Here is a 17,475-nt window from a genome sequence, read left to right on the forward strand (position 1 = left end):
GTTTCTTACACAAAGGTTACACGAGGTAGAAACTTGCAAGAAACTAACACACAATAAAAAATAGATTAATGTCTTCTGTTGAGTTGCTAGTAGAAAAATGCTACCAAACTGTGCTGCATTATCAGTTAACACTCTGGCTACTAGATAAAGAAAGCTGTCTTAGCTGGAAAGAATATCTAGTTGTGGTTACGCTGCTGATGCACATAAAACTTCTCAGATAAGGCTGTGTGAGTCAGAGATGAGACACGGCGCAGATACTCTGATGTGTGCAAAGTCACAGTATAGTTCAAGACGTCAGAGGAAGCTCCTCCGCTTTCGCTCTCCACATATACTTGTTCTTCTAATTATATCTGGAGCATCGTTTATGATTGACAAATCAGAAACCAGTATGTAAAGAACAACTTCCGCGGTTTTTTTTTTTTATTCCCTAGTTGTTCAAAGTAAGTTTAACAGCACAAAATTTACCATGAAAACCAAAAAAATCTTTCTATGTATATTTAAACACAACAAACACCTATGATGTGTATATAGTATATGCTTCTGAATCCTGCCTTCAGCTCCACTACACACACCAGCCGAGCTACAACAGTGGAACGACTTTTAATGTGGATTAATTAGCAAACATGGAGGACAGGCGGGCTTCTCAGAATCAATAACATGCAGATATGTGAAAACACTGATGAAACCAAGCGAAATAGAGTGCAGTACATACACAGCTCTCGTATAACTCTCTTGCAAGAACTGCACGCACATCACAGATACACATACAGAGAGACAAGATGCTTATGTAAGAAGAGAAGACCACAGCTCATAGCTGAATCGTTCACTACAACCTGGAGGCACGGTGCAGAAAGGTGTTCACTTCCATCAGGAGTGTATAAAGGCAATTACTATATCCCCAGATCATATGCTCGTTCGTTAGGACGTATTAATGCACTTAACTAGCTGGCCAAAGGTTGTTACATTACTACGATTCCATTTGCACTTACAGTTTGAACCAGCTGGGTTTCTGTGCAATTTAAACATGGGTCTGGGCTACACACACACGTGTAATGGGCTACTCTCATTTCTTAGTCGACAATTATGTATTATTTATATGTACAGTTTATTATATGCATAAGTATGGGGTTTGAGTTGAGCAACAAATTCATTAACCATACCAAGTCTTCAAATAAGCCATCAATAAACCATTTGTGTGGTGAACACTGCCTGAGATGATCTCAGTAGTTAATGTCCTCAGCGAACACAGACGCCTTTAAATATTTAGTGTTTCTGCCACACAAGTTGTATAAGTGTTCTGGACTCCAATCTCAGTGAAGGCTGTTTACTGTAACTCACAGGCACTCATTACGAGACAGCTAAAAACTGTAAAGAATTTGAACACTTGGGTCTTGGTCTTAGTTGGCAGCAGTTCAGTCTTTCATAAAGAGAGGAACAGTTATGGAGAAAGGTGTTAACTGTTAAAGCCTGTTACATTCTGGAGGCCCACAATGGGGTAGCTTCATAATGTCATCTAGATACCAGATTTTCACACCTTGTCTCTTCAGGTCTTAAAGGGTGTGCTGCGTGAGCGTAAGGGTAAGTTAGGCTCAAACCAGAAAATCATGCTTAAGTAAGCTTGCACAGTCAAATAACAGCAGGGAGACTGGTGGGAGAGTAGATGCTATTGCTCAACAGGAAACACACACACACACACAGCCATGCGTGAGGAATATGAAGACTTCAGTCATACAGTTTTTTCCATTGCGTTTTGCCGTGACCTTCTTTGAAATAGAACCAATCATACAACCCATAATCATAAGCACAGAATTGAGCTTTGGCTTCTGAGGTTTCTAAAGAGATGCAGAAAGAAAACGAAATGTAAAACAGCTTCTAGAAGAAATATAAAAGGTCAGGCAAAACTGTAAAGGATCTTCAAGATTCCTATGTTATAAAGAGCACATTAATTATTATTATTATTTGTATATATATATATTCTGATATTTTACAATCCACGTTACTGCCTCAGGGATGGTTTCATCTGTCAAGCTTCACAAACTTTTATAGAACTTACATTCTGCTATTCAAGCACTACTCACACTCATACTCAAAGGAAACACATTCCATTTATAGACATTCAAAATTCTGAGAAACAGAAAAGAAGCTTACATCAGTGTAGCAGGAATCATTATTGTAAATCACTAAATAGTCTGGAAGGTAAACTGTGATCATCCTTTTACTGTGCCGTCACCATCGCTATGTGTGTTGTGGGTGTTTCAAAGAAACGTAATACAATCAGAGATGAATACTGCAGGCTAATTGACCTTAAGCATACTGCACATCATGTGGATGTAACTGCAAACAGCTCTCATGTCTGCTTCATCTAGTCTGCATCTGCTTCAGCAAGTCTATGTAAAGCCACCTCTTTTTGAAAGGCTATGCAGGGGTAGTGACAATATTCTCAAGTGACCACACCAACAACATTGTGATTGTTGCAAACCGTGACGTAATCTATGAAGGATTAATCGGCACACGCCTAGTCGATGTCACAAACAAAAAAACGGAAAGAGAGAGAGAAACAGAGAGAAGAGATAGCAAGCACATGATGTGGGTGTCTGAAACCTGAACTTTATACAGAGTATAGAGTAAAAGAGGAGGCATGTGTGAAAGAGAGAATGCATGGGGACAAACAGTCCTCCATCCAAACTGTGTGACTTACACACTACACTGTCTATAGAAGAGAAATGTCTGGTCTGAAACACTCCACAGAGGATAAAACTGCACCAGCATGAATGTAAAATTGAAGAGAATAAATCTTCCTCACTGGTATTCCTCACTGGTATCCTGGTTCGTCACCATTTAAAAAGGAGTCAGAGATGCTTATATGTAAAAACGTTTTACATCAATTAATGCTTATTATAAAATTTTCAGAAAATGTTTACTTAAATCAAACACACATCAGGATTCTAAATGTTTTTAAATGGCCCTGTTGGCTCTCAGCTGGTTTGTCAAAATACACAGAAAGTGGTTGTTTATATTGTTACCAGCTCTGAGTTCTCGCAGTCCAAATGTAAAACAGCTGTCAGAGTCACTCAATTGCTTCCTCACTTAATAGCAGACACTTAATAGCAGACAGACATTCATAATCTGTCATAAATTCATAAATTCATAATATATATATATATAGTTCCCATGAGCACCTAAAGATAAACTCGTTGCCACTTTGTCACCAAGGTACACTGCACCATGTGCGGTCTATTTGTGTAGACATACAACGAGATCAGTGTGAACAGGCACACAGCATGCCTTAACACACTGATGATCATAAACCTTGACACAGAGTCAGGCATTTACTGCGGCATGAAAGCATATCAGAACGTACTGCATTTATAATTCCACCTTTTCCGCATTTTTAGCAGCATCGCTGGAGATTTAGTTCGCTTTCTTACGTTGCAACACCACAATGACTACAGTAAGAGTCTGCAAATGACAGATTTGTCAAAGGAAAAAGCCAACCTGAATGACTTGCACATAAATTATAAATATCTTTATATAGATTAATCTTGCATTTTAATCAAATTGTGATCTTCAGTGCCACTTTCAGGTGGAATATGAAAGAAGATAGCTTCTTTCATATACATTTAAGTCCTCCTTTACTTTAGTAAACACTTTCTTACATCACCCATAAAGCCATTTGTCAGTGGGATTTATGCCCCATGTCGCTCTAACTAATGAGAAAGATCCAGCAGACCTTTAGTTGATTATAAACCATGAAAGACAGTTGTTTGAAAACGACAACCTTAACATAGAACTCAGACTTAAAACCATTCTGTAATTTATAATCGATGAGAGCTTGACTGTCTTGTAAGGTTCAAAATTTGGTTATGTTCTTCTTTAAGGCAAAACGTGCCAAGTGTGCTGTATCTATGACAATGATGGATTTAAAGTGAGCGGAGGCGAGTCTGAAAATCATCTGAAAATGTTTACTATAATTGTGTCTTATTTCTCTACAAAAGGAAAACCAGTTTGAGTGATCTGTAATGCTTCCTCGATGCAAATAAGTCATAAATAATTTGAAGGTCGAAATTCCAAGGCTTAATAAAGAAGGCGTGGGACAAAATTGCACGTGAACCGAGGCCAAACCTTTCCATGCGACAGCTGGCTCAGAAAGTCCCTGGCCTTCACTTGCCTCCTCCGCCTGTGCTAGTAATGAGTACAGCAAACAGCTGGATGAAGAAACACTGTGGTGTGTGAGTGTGTCAAGCGGACTGCTTCTGAACCACAGGCAGCAGCCTGTTCTAACAGCTGTGACACGTTACCATCAGATTTGGGTTTATGGCACATAAAGAAGAGCTGAAGTGCCTGAGAACGTTTACAAAAAGGACCATGGTACATATATCCAGGCTCTTCCCCTCTCTTTTAAGAAATGCTCCAGAGTTTTTCAGGATAATTTCCATCATATCTGTTGCGCATGTCATAGACAGGTATTGACATTTCTCTGCACTGAAGAAAGAATGGAAAACCGGTTTATTTGAAACTCCTTTATAACAGCAGTCAAAGGGCAGCTGCTGAACTCAATCAATGAAGAGTTATGTGTAGTGCATATCTCAGTAAACGTGTTCATAAATTCTACAGTCACAGACGTTTATAAATTACGCTCTAAGCCAGTAAAACTCATCCTTTCATACATGGCAAGAGAGAACTTATGAATTATTAATGCAGTGCGGTGGGTCTGGTCGCGCATGAATGCCGCAAAGTATTCGGGGAAAGTAACCAGAAGCACCTTTTACTGTAAAGCTTTGGTGTAGGAAAGTTGAAAATACAACCCCCTTGAAAAGCACTAGACTGGAAAGACCAATCATTTTGTTTTTAATATACACTGAGGACAACTGGGTTTGAGATAAAAAGGTGAACACAAAGTAATAGATAATAATGTCAGCTTTTTCCCGGATATTTACATCTATATTGACACCCAGTTTTTATGTGAGCAAAAGTATTATAACAGATTATAACAAAGCCTTAACACAAATTAAATTCCTTAATATTTATTGTGATGGCACTGTGTTTTTGGGTCACTGTCTTGCAGCATGACAAAGTTCTTCCCAATTATATTTGATGCATTTCTCTGTAAACTGGTAGACAATAAAAATATTACAGAGCCTATTCCACAGGCAGCCACGCAAGCCCAGACCATAACACTATCTCCACAGTGCTCCATCCATCAGCTTGGATGTTTTGGATCATGAGCAGATCCTGTGGCCTTTCCATCACTCTGTAACTTCTGTGTTTCTTTGTGAATTCCAGTCCTTTTTAAACAATCCAAAATGATTGTATTGGTGTCCCTCTTTTCTTAGATTGAACATGGCAAACAGCTCTCTGGTCTTCCTGTTGGTTTAACTTTTTCTCTAACAAATGCCATCGTCACAGTTGAAGGTTCACAGGGCTTAAATTAAGAGTAGATATTCAGAGATATTAATTGTTTAAACAGGACACATCTGGGCAATAGGAGTCACTTGAAAAATGGGTGGTTGCAAACGATAGGTGCAATGTCCCAAGCTGCTTAAGACAGCTACAAATAAATATCAGGGCACAAAAGTTACAAGTCTGATCTTTCAATCTCAATCCTAAATGTCTTCGGGGTATAGCAAAAACTACTGATCTTGTTGTTCCAATGCTTTCTGAGGGGACAGCAAATACAAAATGGAATAAAGTTAAAAATATGTTTTATCCAACATTTGCATCGACACTGATACTACGCACTGCAGCAGCCAGAAGTAGTTTATTATTAACAAAGGCTGGTAATTTCCAGAGAAAGTAGGTCTATCAGTTGTTTGTAACAAAGCGAACGGAGCAAGAGATGCAAGTGTCAAGGTTTTGCTTTATGCAAATGAATAGCAATTTAAATTTAAGTTCTACCAAAAGAGGCATGATCCCACACATATTCAGACCTACCCACAGCTCCTGAACTAGCTGGCAATGCTTTCTGTGCTGCTACAGGTTGAAGTGTTTGATTTACTTAAATTACAACAGTGTCTGCCTTTTCACTATTCTATTCCAGTACATCAAACCATTTAATAGTTGACAGGAATCATAAAGAGCACAAATTTAAGCTCATTCTAAAACTAATAGGAACTCATGTGATGCACGGATGCATTCCATACAGTGTGTGCATTTGGTCCTAGCTTGTGTAGACGTTATGTTGTGCTACTATGAAATCGTGGCAAGTGTCTATTACCTAAAAGTCAGAACACCCACCGGCAACATGTTTGCAATGATCTGAGTGGCATAAGGTGAAACAATCACTTCAAATTAATGCAAAATTTTAGTCTTTAGGGTAATATAGAGAAACATATCTGTAGAAGTTTACCTGAGGCCACAGTGGTGCTGTTCATTTGACTACCAGCGCTGGTGCTCACACCCACATACAGCTCATCATCCCCCTCAGTGGAAGAGGATGAGGAGGAGTCGGAGGTCAGCTCCTCACTAGAGCTACTGCTGCTATGCAAGAGTTCATACTTCCTGCGCGCGATCACCTCTCTTTTCTTCCTCTGTAGCAGCAGACGCTCCTTCTGCTTTGGAGTGCGCTGAGCTCCACCTCCATTCCCACCCTTTGCAAATCTCTTCCTGTTAAGTTGCCTCCGCGAGCTCAGACATGGTCGTTTCACATGATTAGCTTCTGGATTTTCAAGTCGTGCCCATTTGTGTGATCGGCTGGCACGAGTTCGACTGAGGAGGGTGCGTGTCGCCCCTGTTCCTCCTCCTGCACTTGCTGATGAGGCTTTAATGTGCTGCTGTTGTCGACCATCGTCCTCCGAGCTCAAAGTGTCCGAATCGCCAAAACGCAGGCTGGATGAGGGCGAGGACGCACAGTCACTAAACGAGGATTCTGCATTACGTTCGTCCTCGCTGCGCGTCTCCAGACGGGGCGGAGGAATCGCTGCAGCGCTCAGTCTGCCTTCCTTTAGAGAGCAGTCCGAGGGTCCAGGCTGCTGGCTTTTTCTCTTCTTCCTGCTCCTTTCAGAGTCTCTGCGCCCCCCAGCGTCTCTCAGGGGTCGATGCCTTGTCTCGCCACAAAGCGTTGTGAAATCTCCTCCAGCCTTGCCAATCACATCCACCTCGGATGGGAAACTTTTAGCCGTCTCCATGGGCTCAGGATTAACCAGAGGCCCTTTCAGCGGGTCCTGTTTGCGGCGTGCATCGGTCTGGACCTCGCTCTTCATTGCGAGTGGCTGGAAACAATACGAACACAGCAGTTCCTATGTGTCCATCAGCAGGCCAGTGATCCCACAACTGTGTGAAAGGGAACATAGAAGAAAAAGTGAGGCATTTGTCAAGAAAAATGAAAAGGAAAAAAAACATTACAATAACCGCGTCAGTTAACACGATTTCTCCTGTATTTAGAACACAGAATATCAGTTGTATAATAATAATCAGTTCAGAATAATCAGTTCAGATTATAAATCAGTTCTCAGCATGGACCAGACCTTCTGAAATCACTGAATTAAAGTAAGGTCATCACAGGCTCTATATACAAGCCGAGAAAATAAACAAGCCCACACCTATCGGCTGGCTAATGCCTTCTGCCCATTATTAATGTAATAAATCAAGGGGAATACACAAGATAATGGAGCCGAGGACATTACAAGCTTCTGTACAGGCTTTCTGTTGGTGTGACAATAGGCGGAAACACAAAAAGTGCCTCTCACAAAGGAGGTCTAACAGCCTAGCTATTTCATAACAGCTGTTCAATATCAATGCAGGAGCTGCAAAAGCTGTTCAATCCTCATAGAGCTACTCATAGCATCTATTTACATTTTAATCTCAGAAAGAAGACGTCAGCTATAGGATAGTAGGTTATAAAGAAACTGAGCATTTACAGACATTAAAGCCATCAAAATGTATTTCTAGTAATTATGGTTGAAAAATGATTTCAACAAAGCCACTTCCTGTTCTATTTTCTGTGATCAATTGTGTATCTACCTTTAAGAATAATCTCAATAATCTCATTCTTTATTCAACATCCATCTAAACCCTATCACCCTTCCCAGAACAAAAAAATAATATGAAACCTGAAACAAATAAACCAGCAAAATCCCTCACATGTCAGTGCCACCAAAGCAGCACAACATTTCCAATGCAGCTTCTGCGTTTCCATAAATTATGAAAGCAGCCAGCTGTTCAGAAGAGGCCCACAGCCCCTCTGTTCATTGCAGTGGTAGCAGCATTAGCGATTAGACAATATCCTTCCATAAGAAAAAGGTGAAAACCTCACGCTATAAACACTAATGCTGATATGAGCTTTAGGTCAAAACAAGATTGACCAAATAAACACAAGTCACATCATAAAAAGTTAATCAGCGTCATACATTAACATCACCGCTGTCTAGAACAAATAGCACTAAACATCAGCACAGTCATCATGGTATGTGCTGATCATTGGTTATAAAACACATCACGATCGCCTGTACGTGTAATATTATAAGCATGGACACTTTAAAACCAGGGCTTCTGTTAGCCGGTAAATATTTTGACTGGCAAATTCAGATCCTCTCTGACGGCGCCCTGTAAAAATATTCATCTACAGGAGCTACAAATTTCCAAGTAAATAAAATACAAATGATGTTTGACGTATTTCCCGTTTAAATTCAATAATGCATGTCTCTTTAGACCGATATAGCCGATAGACTGAAGGAAAAACCCCACTGCTTAAGTGTAGTTGTTTACCCTCACTGCGACTAACTCATACGGCTACTGCTGTGGACACACTGTTTTCTATTAAATCTAACTCGGTCATGAAACAGAAATTAAACTGTGATTTCGTAGGTGGTTAAATGGTTCCCAATTCCTTTTTGATATCCTTTTTTATTTGAGAAAATTAGACAGCCAGCAAAGCACACAGCTTAGTTAAATAACGCTAGCGCCGCCTGTCACGGTTTTGTTTGAGGAACTCTCTGGGTGTTCTCCTAGGCAGAACTTCCTGCCGAAGCGATTATTCAACTGAAAAACTAAACAATTTCTGCCACATCAAGGCTGCTGTTACTGATACCTATCCACAAATAGTCAATATAAATGGGTTGAAGCTGAACGTACAATGGTGAATCAAGAGACTCAAATTTCTTCATAAAAACTAGCAACACTGATTGACTTCATTGAAACATCGAGGAACATGTTTGGGATCATCTAGATGTTTGATTCTGGTCCAGCTGTGAAGAAGCAGAAAAGCTGAACAATATGAGAACATGTACAACGCTGCAAGGTAACATTTGATCAATATTTACACAAAAAAAAAAGACATTTGAAATTTGTCTTGTTTTTAGTTTGTTGTATTCCTAGGTGATTCCATTTATATGCTGACTGTATGCAAAAAAAATGTTAATTAAAGGGTTATTTTACTTGCTGGTTTCATTCATTATAGGTCACAATTTCAGTGTTTACCCAAACAGTAGTAATTAACATACACAGATCAGGCACAACATTATGACCACCTGCCTAATATTGTGTTGGTCCCCCTTTTGCTGCCAAAACAGCCCTGACCCATCATGCACTGTGTATTCTGACACCTTTCTATCAGAACCAGCATTAACTACTTCAACAATTTGAGCAACAGTAGCTCGTCTGTTGGATCGCACCAAACAGGCCAGCCTTCACTCCCCACGTGCATCAATGAGCCTTGGCCGCCCATGACCCTGTTGCCGGTTCACCACTGTTCCTTCCTTGAACCACTTTTGATAGATACTGACCACTGCAGACCGGGAACACCCCACAAGAGCTGTAGTTTTGGAGAAGCTCTGATCCAGTCGTCTAGCCATCACAATTTGACCCTTGTCAAACTCGCTTTAATTCCTTATGCTTGCCCATTTTTCCTGCTTCTAACACATCAACTTTGAGGACAAAATGTTCACTTGCTGCCTAATATATCCCAGCCATCTAGATCTTCTAAAAGTCCATAATTTAGACAAAACTAAAGGGGAAGGTCAGGCGTCCTCCTGGGTGTAGTTTCTGATTATTGTATTCATGAAAAACATGAACTTCCAATAAGTGTTTAATGAAAATCATCTCTAACTCTGATCATGCTGCAAATAATAACAATGTGATTCTGGTGCTGAAAACAATTTGCATCTCCAAGACCTGCCTATCGCCCTGCAAAAAAAAAAACATGACCTAGTTCAGATTAACGTGTGAAAAAGGGTCAGCAAAATAACAAACAGGCACAAGAGGCAAGTTGCTTATTCATATATTACCCAAGACGATACAGAAATGGAAGATTATCAGAGCCAAGTTAGTACAAGCTCATCAGCAGCTTTGGATCTTTCGATGCTTTAACTAGAACGAGAAAGATTTCTTGAAATTGCTTAGATTTGTTTTCCTAATAATAATAATAATAACCACAGAAATGTCTCCCTTTCCTACAGCACAGCACAAAAAAAGAACACGATCTTCCTTACCTACCACAGTGCAGGTACAACATTTAAATGTCAAGCCTGGACTACAACCTCGGTTAATGCGGGGAGTGTGATGATAAAAGATGCCACTAGTGAGATGTGCAGCGCCGTCCCAGGCTCCTCTGGGGTTCGACTCCTGAGCCTGCGCTGTGCCACTGAGCCGAGCGCACTCTCCGCCCGCGGGGCCGGCAACAACAGCAACGCCCCCCTGGCACCAAGGTGGATACAGATTTCAGAACGTAGAGGATTGCAAGAGACTGTTTTAATTCCCTCTCTGGAGGATCCCCGTGTAGATCCTATAGATGTCGAGTTACCTCACTGTCAGCAAAACACATTACACAGGCGACATTCTGCTGCATGCTGTCTGAGGACTGGGGTACATCTAAATATTGAAAAATTTCAAATAAACAGCAGTAGTCATCAGTTCAGCACTTCAGACTGCATTATGTTAGCCTGCTAAAGATGTATACTGACAATTCATTCTGCTTGAAATGAACACCCATTGCTAATATACTTTCAGATGAATCCAGTCAGCAACACCAGATTTGGTAGTTTGGCCTTTTAATATAAAAAAAAAAATCACACATTAGCCCTACTAATACCTACATATTAGAATCATCAGCTGGGGAAAACTCTGCGTACACAATGTAGAAGGTTTAATCCTATTCAGGTCAGAAACCAGCGCACTAGAGCACTACATAGTGTGTCAGAACAGCAGTACACAGTGCACTATTTAGTGTAGGACTCGGCGGAATGAGACAGCGACGCTGATGCGTGATATGTTTGACAGAAGTGTACATACATAAGCCACAACACGGAGCTTTTACGTAGAATAAAATCAAACGCTGTCCAAGAGAGTCGTATTTACGCCACGGAATCGCAAAGCCATGTACTAAACATACACAGCATATCGAGTTGCGAATAAAAGTTGTTTTTTTTTTTTTTTTAAGACACGGATATTATAGCTAACGCTAACTCGAAGAAGAGCCTGCTTAATGCTTCTTAGGCGCTTAACGAGCAGGGAAATAACACCGTCTTCACGCTTCACGCGTTTTCACTCAAGAAATTTCATTAAGCAGAAGTGAATAATAAATACTATCCAGTCTTATATGAACAGTAAACACATGACTATTTGGGTCCGAGAGAAATAGAAATAAACACAACAGAGTGAAGTCGCGGTAGCGGATATAAATATAGACAAATACACACACACAGCCAGGGCCGCGAGCTCGGCGGCTCCGGGAGCCAAACAATAGCAGTGCGTTAGCTACTGAGTCCTCATACCGTGTGTACACACACGTATACACACACACACACGTATACACACACACACACACGTATACACACACACACACACGTATACACACACACACACACGTATACACACACACACACGTATACACACACACACACGTATACACACACACACACGTATACACACACACACACACACACACACGTATACACATACACACACGTATACACATACACACACACACCTAACACTGGCCCGTGATCACTTTACCTCTTTTCACTTTTAAAGACGCTGTGCTCCTCCTCAACTCGTTCCCAGGGCATGCGGACCGGCCACTCCGTCGAAAATAAGCCTAAAAAGTGAAAAAGGCTAATCTAAAACGTCACGCGGAGGAGGAGGAGGGGGAGGGGGAGGGGGGTGTCGGGGTTGTGAAACTGACAAGTCACAAAAACCCCAAAAGAGGCCTGCGGTTAGCAAACCTAGCTAAGCTAACCGTTAGCTCGCCCGCTTATCTCGACAATCCAGCTTATAAAACGTACGCAAACAAACTCGCGTGACGGTTTAAAATAACCTTTACTCAAAGCAAGACGGATCTACGGCGACCATGTTTTATCTGTTTGTCAAATATAACATCGATTTCCTCGCCGTTTGCCGTCGGCGCCGAGCTGAAGTCCCCATTCCTGCCTCTCCGCGGCGTCCATTACACCAGCGTCTAGTGGAGGCCAAACTCTCGCGACTCGCTGCTCGCGCTCTCTCTCGCAGGACCAGTATGCAAATTAGCTTATCCTACAGGGGCGGTTTTTTTTCCACCGCCCGTATTCCTGATAAGCCCGCCTTGCAAGACTATAATTGGCTAGTAGACTCACGTTTTCTTCGGTGCGATTGGTCCATTCCCTAGCGCCTCCTGTGGTACGATTGGTTCAACAAGGTGACACTCACAGGGCGTTTCTCTCATTAGACACCTTCCCTGCCATTTTCTACCACAAGAGGCGGGATTTGTCGGAATGGCGGTGGGTAAAAAATAATGTTACCAGAGCGGGCATATTTCCGACACTTTTTGCGACACTCTATGCACACTTGACGACCGAAAAACAAAAACAACTCCTTAAACTGTTTTGATCAGTCAACTATCACAAATAAAACGCATGAACCATATCGTCTGAAAGCCATTCATAGTTTTTGTATACTTATTTTTCCATACAAAACGTGTTACATAGCTCTTTGATTAAAATAAAACCCGATCTTACTCATGTAACCTACTTTTGAGACTTGTCGATGTATGCCCTCTAGCGGAATAAGGGGATATCGAAGCGTTATAGCGTTTCATACATACGTATCATCTATTAAAAATAACCTTCAGCATTTTACATTATTGTTTTTGTTACCTAACTGTTTCGTACTGATGATTTATCTGTTTGTGATTCTTTATCTGTACTCATCTCATAGATCTTGGACGTGAATCTACAATACTATCATTACTATTAATATAACACGCAATGTCATAATTTATACACATAATAAATAAAGATTTTATAAGATACAATAAAATGCTGTTTTGGAATTTTATATATATATATATATATATATATTTTTATATAAACATTTATGGGATTAAAGCGGAAGCGTCCCATAATGCGATATCCAATAGGAAAGAGATGTGTAAATAGGGACCGCCTCTAAATCATGACGTTCCCAAGTTGATTGACTTTCACCACGTCCAATTAAAATTGAGAATCCTATGACGAGATATCCAATGGGAATAGAGGGAGCGGTATTTGAATCGTCGAAGGGGGTGCATTGTTCTGAATATCTCATTTGTTTTTGAACGCTTAAACGGAAAAGGAGAGTGAAGATTGCACGACTTTTTTTTTTTTAAAAGGTTTTTTAAAAAACTCCAGCAATTGTAGTAAACACTAATTACCATGGATCTCCGTGCTGTTGTGAGTACTTACAAAAGACGTCTAGTTTTATTCATTTTGCTCTGTGTATTTATCTTGTGGTTATGGTAACGTTAGCAACGAATTTGTTAGCATTAGCAAACATCGTCTAGTTTTTTTTTTTTTTTTTATCACTAAACTTGTTCAATTTATTTTATTTTTTTAATTATTGTTTTCTGTATATAAAATGTACCCGTTAACTTCTTATTAAAAACCTTTAACCTACAGGTTGTGATTTTTAAGCTTAAATATACACAGCCTTTTCGCGTCCTCCATTCCAAAATGGCTCCCTATTTAACGATAGCTGTAATGCAGTGTGGACACTGGTCTTAGTGCACTACATAGTGGCCTCGTTAAGGGCTCTTACTGTTATTTCACGTTGTCCAGGTCACGCGTGGGGAAAATACGACCTTCCCGTGTTTGCTATTTTGGTGATATTTTTTTGTCGGAGGCACAAAATATCGTGCGACTTAAGATGAGGGTTATCTGGTTAATCAAGTTTAAGCATCTGCGCCTGGTTAGATATCTGATTCCCATATCAAGGGTCTCTGAAACACTTACCATTTAATGTCGGTTTTTAATTCACTATTAAGAGAAGTCCTTCCTGGGAAGGTGTTGGTAGAAGGATCAGTCTGGATTAGTGATATAAGGAAGCTGGAAATAACTTCCCACTAGGAAATGATGGTGCCTCTGCTTCACTTGCTTGCCCTGGGTCTGATTGTTGGAGCTTTTTTTTAACAGGGTTTGTTTTGGTCTCTTGTGTACTAACCTGTTTCTGTACTCTCGTAGCACCGTAATGCAGAGAACCCTGCACTTGTTGGTGGCAAGGCTGGGGCTGCAAATGTTGCTGTAAGGAGGGCTGTCCTGGGTGAACTGTCCAACTTTGCTGCCAAACCTGCAAAGACAACGGTACGTCTCCATTTCTACATCCCCCTTTTCCTTTTGATATTACCTGGCTTTCTTCATGCTCTCTTGTCTTGTTCAGAAGGGTGTTAAGCCAGCAGTTCAGCCAGCTGCTGTGCAGCCTAAACGTGTTCCAGTTGTACCAGAGGCCCTTCCTCCTGCTCCAGCTCCAGTCGTTCCTCCAGTTCAGGCTGATGTCTCCATGAAAGAGGAAGATGACCTGTGCCAAGCCTTTTCTGATGCCCTGTGTCCCATCGAGGACATTGATGGAGGTGATGCAGAAATCCCACAGTTGTGCTCCGAATATGTAAAGGACATTTATGTGTACCTGCGTAGCCTTGAGGTGGGTATGAGTACTAGCTGAGGATGGTTCTTTGCCCTGACTTTTCCCATTGAAACCATTCCACCACAACTGTGCTGCTTTCTTTTGCAGACCCAGCAGGCAATCCGGCCAAGGTACATGGACGGTTATGAGATCAACGAGCGCATGCGTGCTCTTCTGATTGACTGGCTCATTCAAGTGCACTCAAGGTTCCAGCTGCTCCAGGAGACTTTGTACATGACCATAGCCATCCTTGATCGGTTTCTCCAGGTAAAACTTGTAGTCATCGTAGTTTGCACCTTCTAGGTCCTATCAGATATTATAAGTTCTGTTTCCACAGGCCCAACCAGTTTCTCGAAGGAAGCTGCAGCTGGTCGGAGTCACTGCAATGTTGCTCGCCTCAAAGTATGAAGAAATGTATGTCCCAGAGGTCGGAGACTTTGCTTACATCACAGACAACGCCTTCACTAAACCCCAGATTCGAGAAATGGAGATGCTGGTTCTCAGAGAGCTGAACTTTGAGCTTGGACGCCCACTGCCCCTTCACTTCCTCAGGAGGGCATCAAAAGCTGGAAATGTAAGGGCTCGTTTCCTCTACAACACACTTGGTGTAGTGCTCTGCAAGTATTGTACATCTAAGTGGTAATGAAGTCTCAACATGCACTTGAAAATAGAATGAAACATGAGTGGGCATGCCATCACACATTTTTGTTGTAGGCCGAGGTCATGTGGCAACAGTAATTGATACTTTTTCTACATCCCCCTTCAGAAATGATTCTTGTTACTGAGAAACCGGAAAGCTCTGTCCTGTCCTAAAGACATGCCTGTGGCTGAAAACCTGATTTGCTGCATCTGTATGCCTGAGACTTCTTAAATTGATTTCTGTAAATGTTGCATGAGTATCGCATTACAGATAATGTTGCCAGTTTTGTATCAGTTTATTACTGACCATAGGTTTGCACTTCTCATTTGAATTACATTAAGCACTAAACCTGATCAGATTTAAGATCTTCATGCTTGTAATGGATAGATACTTGTAACAGCATGATGGTACAAAGTACCAAGAGGTTGTGATTTGAAATGAAACACTTGGTGTTAAGGCCACTCCCTTGCTTCCTGCATTTCTAACAGTTCAGTTTGTCTTGCTGACTTGCTTTGTCCTCAAGGCTGATGCAGAGAAGCACACCCTCGCTAAATATTTTCTTGAGCTGACCCTGTTGGACTATGATATGGTACATTACCATCCATCAGAAACTGGTGCAGCTGCCCTGTGCCTCTCTCAGCTTGTGCTTGATGGACAGAAATGGGTAAGACACTGCGGGGTTTTTTTTTTTTTTTTTTTTTTTTTAAAGTGGCTTTTATTTTTTAAAGCAGTATGCAAATTGCTTTATCCTGTGTTCTAGTCTCTGACACAGGAGTACTACACCACCTACAGTGAGACCCATCTGAAGCCCATAATGAGACACATGGCCAAAAATGTAGTCAAGATTAATGAGGGACTCACTAAATATGTGGTAAGTGAAGTTAAATTGCTAGCATACAGAATGATTTTTATGGCTTCCTCTGATTGCATTTTTGTTCCAGGCTGTGAAGAAAAAGTACTCAAGCAGCAGGCTAATGAAGGTCAGCACGTTTCCTCAGCTGAAGTCTGCGCTGTTGAAGGACCTCGCTGCCCCTCTGCTCACCGCTTGAGCGTTTCACAGATAATCAACACTGCCGATCTGCACTTTATTCCTGATCAGCCATTGGAAATGGACTGCTGCTTTAAGGATTCTTATGTGTATATATGTGCAAATTAATTACAGGATTTTTACTTTTTTGTTTTTTTAATGAACATGTACCACTTACAATTCAAGTTCATTCTTTTAAGTAATTTTACTGCTCATTTTTGACCTTTTTAGATGTTCTTGAGCTGAATTTTCTGACGTGAATTGATGGAACGTTTCAATAAAAGTCCAAAGATGTTCTAACTGGCTACAAATTGTTTGGGAAAACGTGTATAAATTAGTAATGGGGCTTGTGATAGCAGTGTCCAGTCTTATCTTTAAAGGACTGTTTATTCTAAACAAGCGGGAACCAGATGATTCCTCCTGTTTCAGTTGATCTTGGAATTCATACTCAGGTGTGGCTTCTGCTTGGATGGAATAAAAGCCTGCATCCACACTGGACCTCCCTCTGGATAAGCTTTGGATACTCCTGGCATAGAACCTAATAGTTTGTATTCTTCAGTGGCTGTTAAAATACTAGTCCCTGATTCTCTTGATTGTTCTTTCCTACTGTAAGGTCTTCTTTATGCTATTAGACCCATGTAAGCAAAATTCTACCACATTGTGTTCCCAGCACTGGCTTTATTTTTATCTATGAAGGTTATCAAGCTCCACACTCCAACATGGGCCTTCAAGTTTAAAGTCCTAAAGGAAGACTTTGCTCAATGTGCTGTTCCTCCAAGATATGAGGATATGTTTTGGGTCACCAGGGGAGATTTTAGATTGCATTCATAGCTTCCTCTATCAAACAACTTTAAGGTACACAGCTCATCCCAAAATACCAGTCAAGACAAGATGCTTATAGCCACCAGTTTAGTCTTTTGCACACTGCATGGTTAAATCACACTTTGGGTGTTAGGCTGTTGTAAAC

At 40.9% G+C, this 17,475-nt stretch overlaps 2 protein-coding genes across 7 annotated transcripts in view; one reads left to right on the plus strand and one right to left on the minus strand.

Moving 5' to 3' along the window:
• Window positions 1-12,425, minus strand: part of rnf111 (ring finger protein 111) — a 36,766-nt gene extending 24,341 nt beyond the window's left edge. For 2 of the 5 annotated variants that reach the window (XM_058381780.1, XM_058381779.1), the window contains exons 1-2: window positions 11,947-12,424; window positions 6,347-7,269 (exon numbers count right to left, since the gene is read on the minus strand). In XM_058381780.1, coding sequence (XP_058237763.1) covers window positions 6,347-7,199 — 853 coding nt within the window. In that variant the 5' untranslated portion in view covers window positions 7,200-7,269; window positions 11,947-12,424. Of the gene's footprint in view, window positions 1-6,346; window positions 7,270-11,946 lie in introns of all 5 variants that reach the window. The other 3 variants (XM_058381781.1, XM_058381783.1, XM_058381784.1) reach the window with 3 other exon arrangements.
• Window positions 12,426-13,465: 1,040 nt separating this feature from the next.
• ccnb2 (cyclin B2) lies at window positions 13,466-17,096 on the plus strand. Of its 2 annotated transcripts, none has more exons than XM_058381730.1 (8): window positions 13,466-13,616; window positions 14,403-14,522; window positions 14,602-14,859; window positions 14,950-15,108; window positions 15,179-15,415; window positions 16,005-16,145; window positions 16,242-16,352; window positions 16,423-17,096. In XM_058381730.1, the coding sequence occupies exons 1-8, from the start codon at window positions 13,599-13,601 to the stop codon at window positions 16,528-16,530; spliced, it is 1,152 nt and encodes a 383-aa protein (XP_058237713.1). In that variant the 5' UTR covers window positions 13,466-13,598; the 3' UTR covers window positions 16,531-17,096. The 2 variants fall into 2 exon arrangements, with proteins under 2 accessions (XP_058237713.1, XP_058237712.1); XM_058381729.1 differs by having other exon boundaries at window positions 14,599-14,859; window positions 16,423-17,092.
• Window positions 17,097-17,475: the final 379 nt, after the last annotated feature.

This window comes from Hemibagrus wyckioides, linkage group LG27 (assembly GCF_019097595.1).
Source record: "Hemibagrus wyckioides isolate EC202008001 linkage group LG27, SWU_Hwy_1.0, whole genome shotgun sequence".
NCBI lineage: Eukaryota > Metazoa > Chordata > Actinopteri > Siluriformes > Bagridae > Hemibagrus > Hemibagrus wyckioides.

Bases quoted from the DNA above. Each gene is read 5' to 3' on its own strand.
- ccnb2 (XM_058381729.1), top strand. The intron at 14,523-14,598 runs GTACGTCTCCAT...TGTCTTGTTCAG, and splicing joins CCAAACCTGCAAAGACAACG to AAGGGTGTTAAGCCAGCAGT. The intron at 15,109-15,178 runs GTAAAACTTGTA...CTGTTTCCACAG, and splicing joins TCCTTGATCGGTTTCTCCAG to GCCCAACCAGTTTCTCGAAG.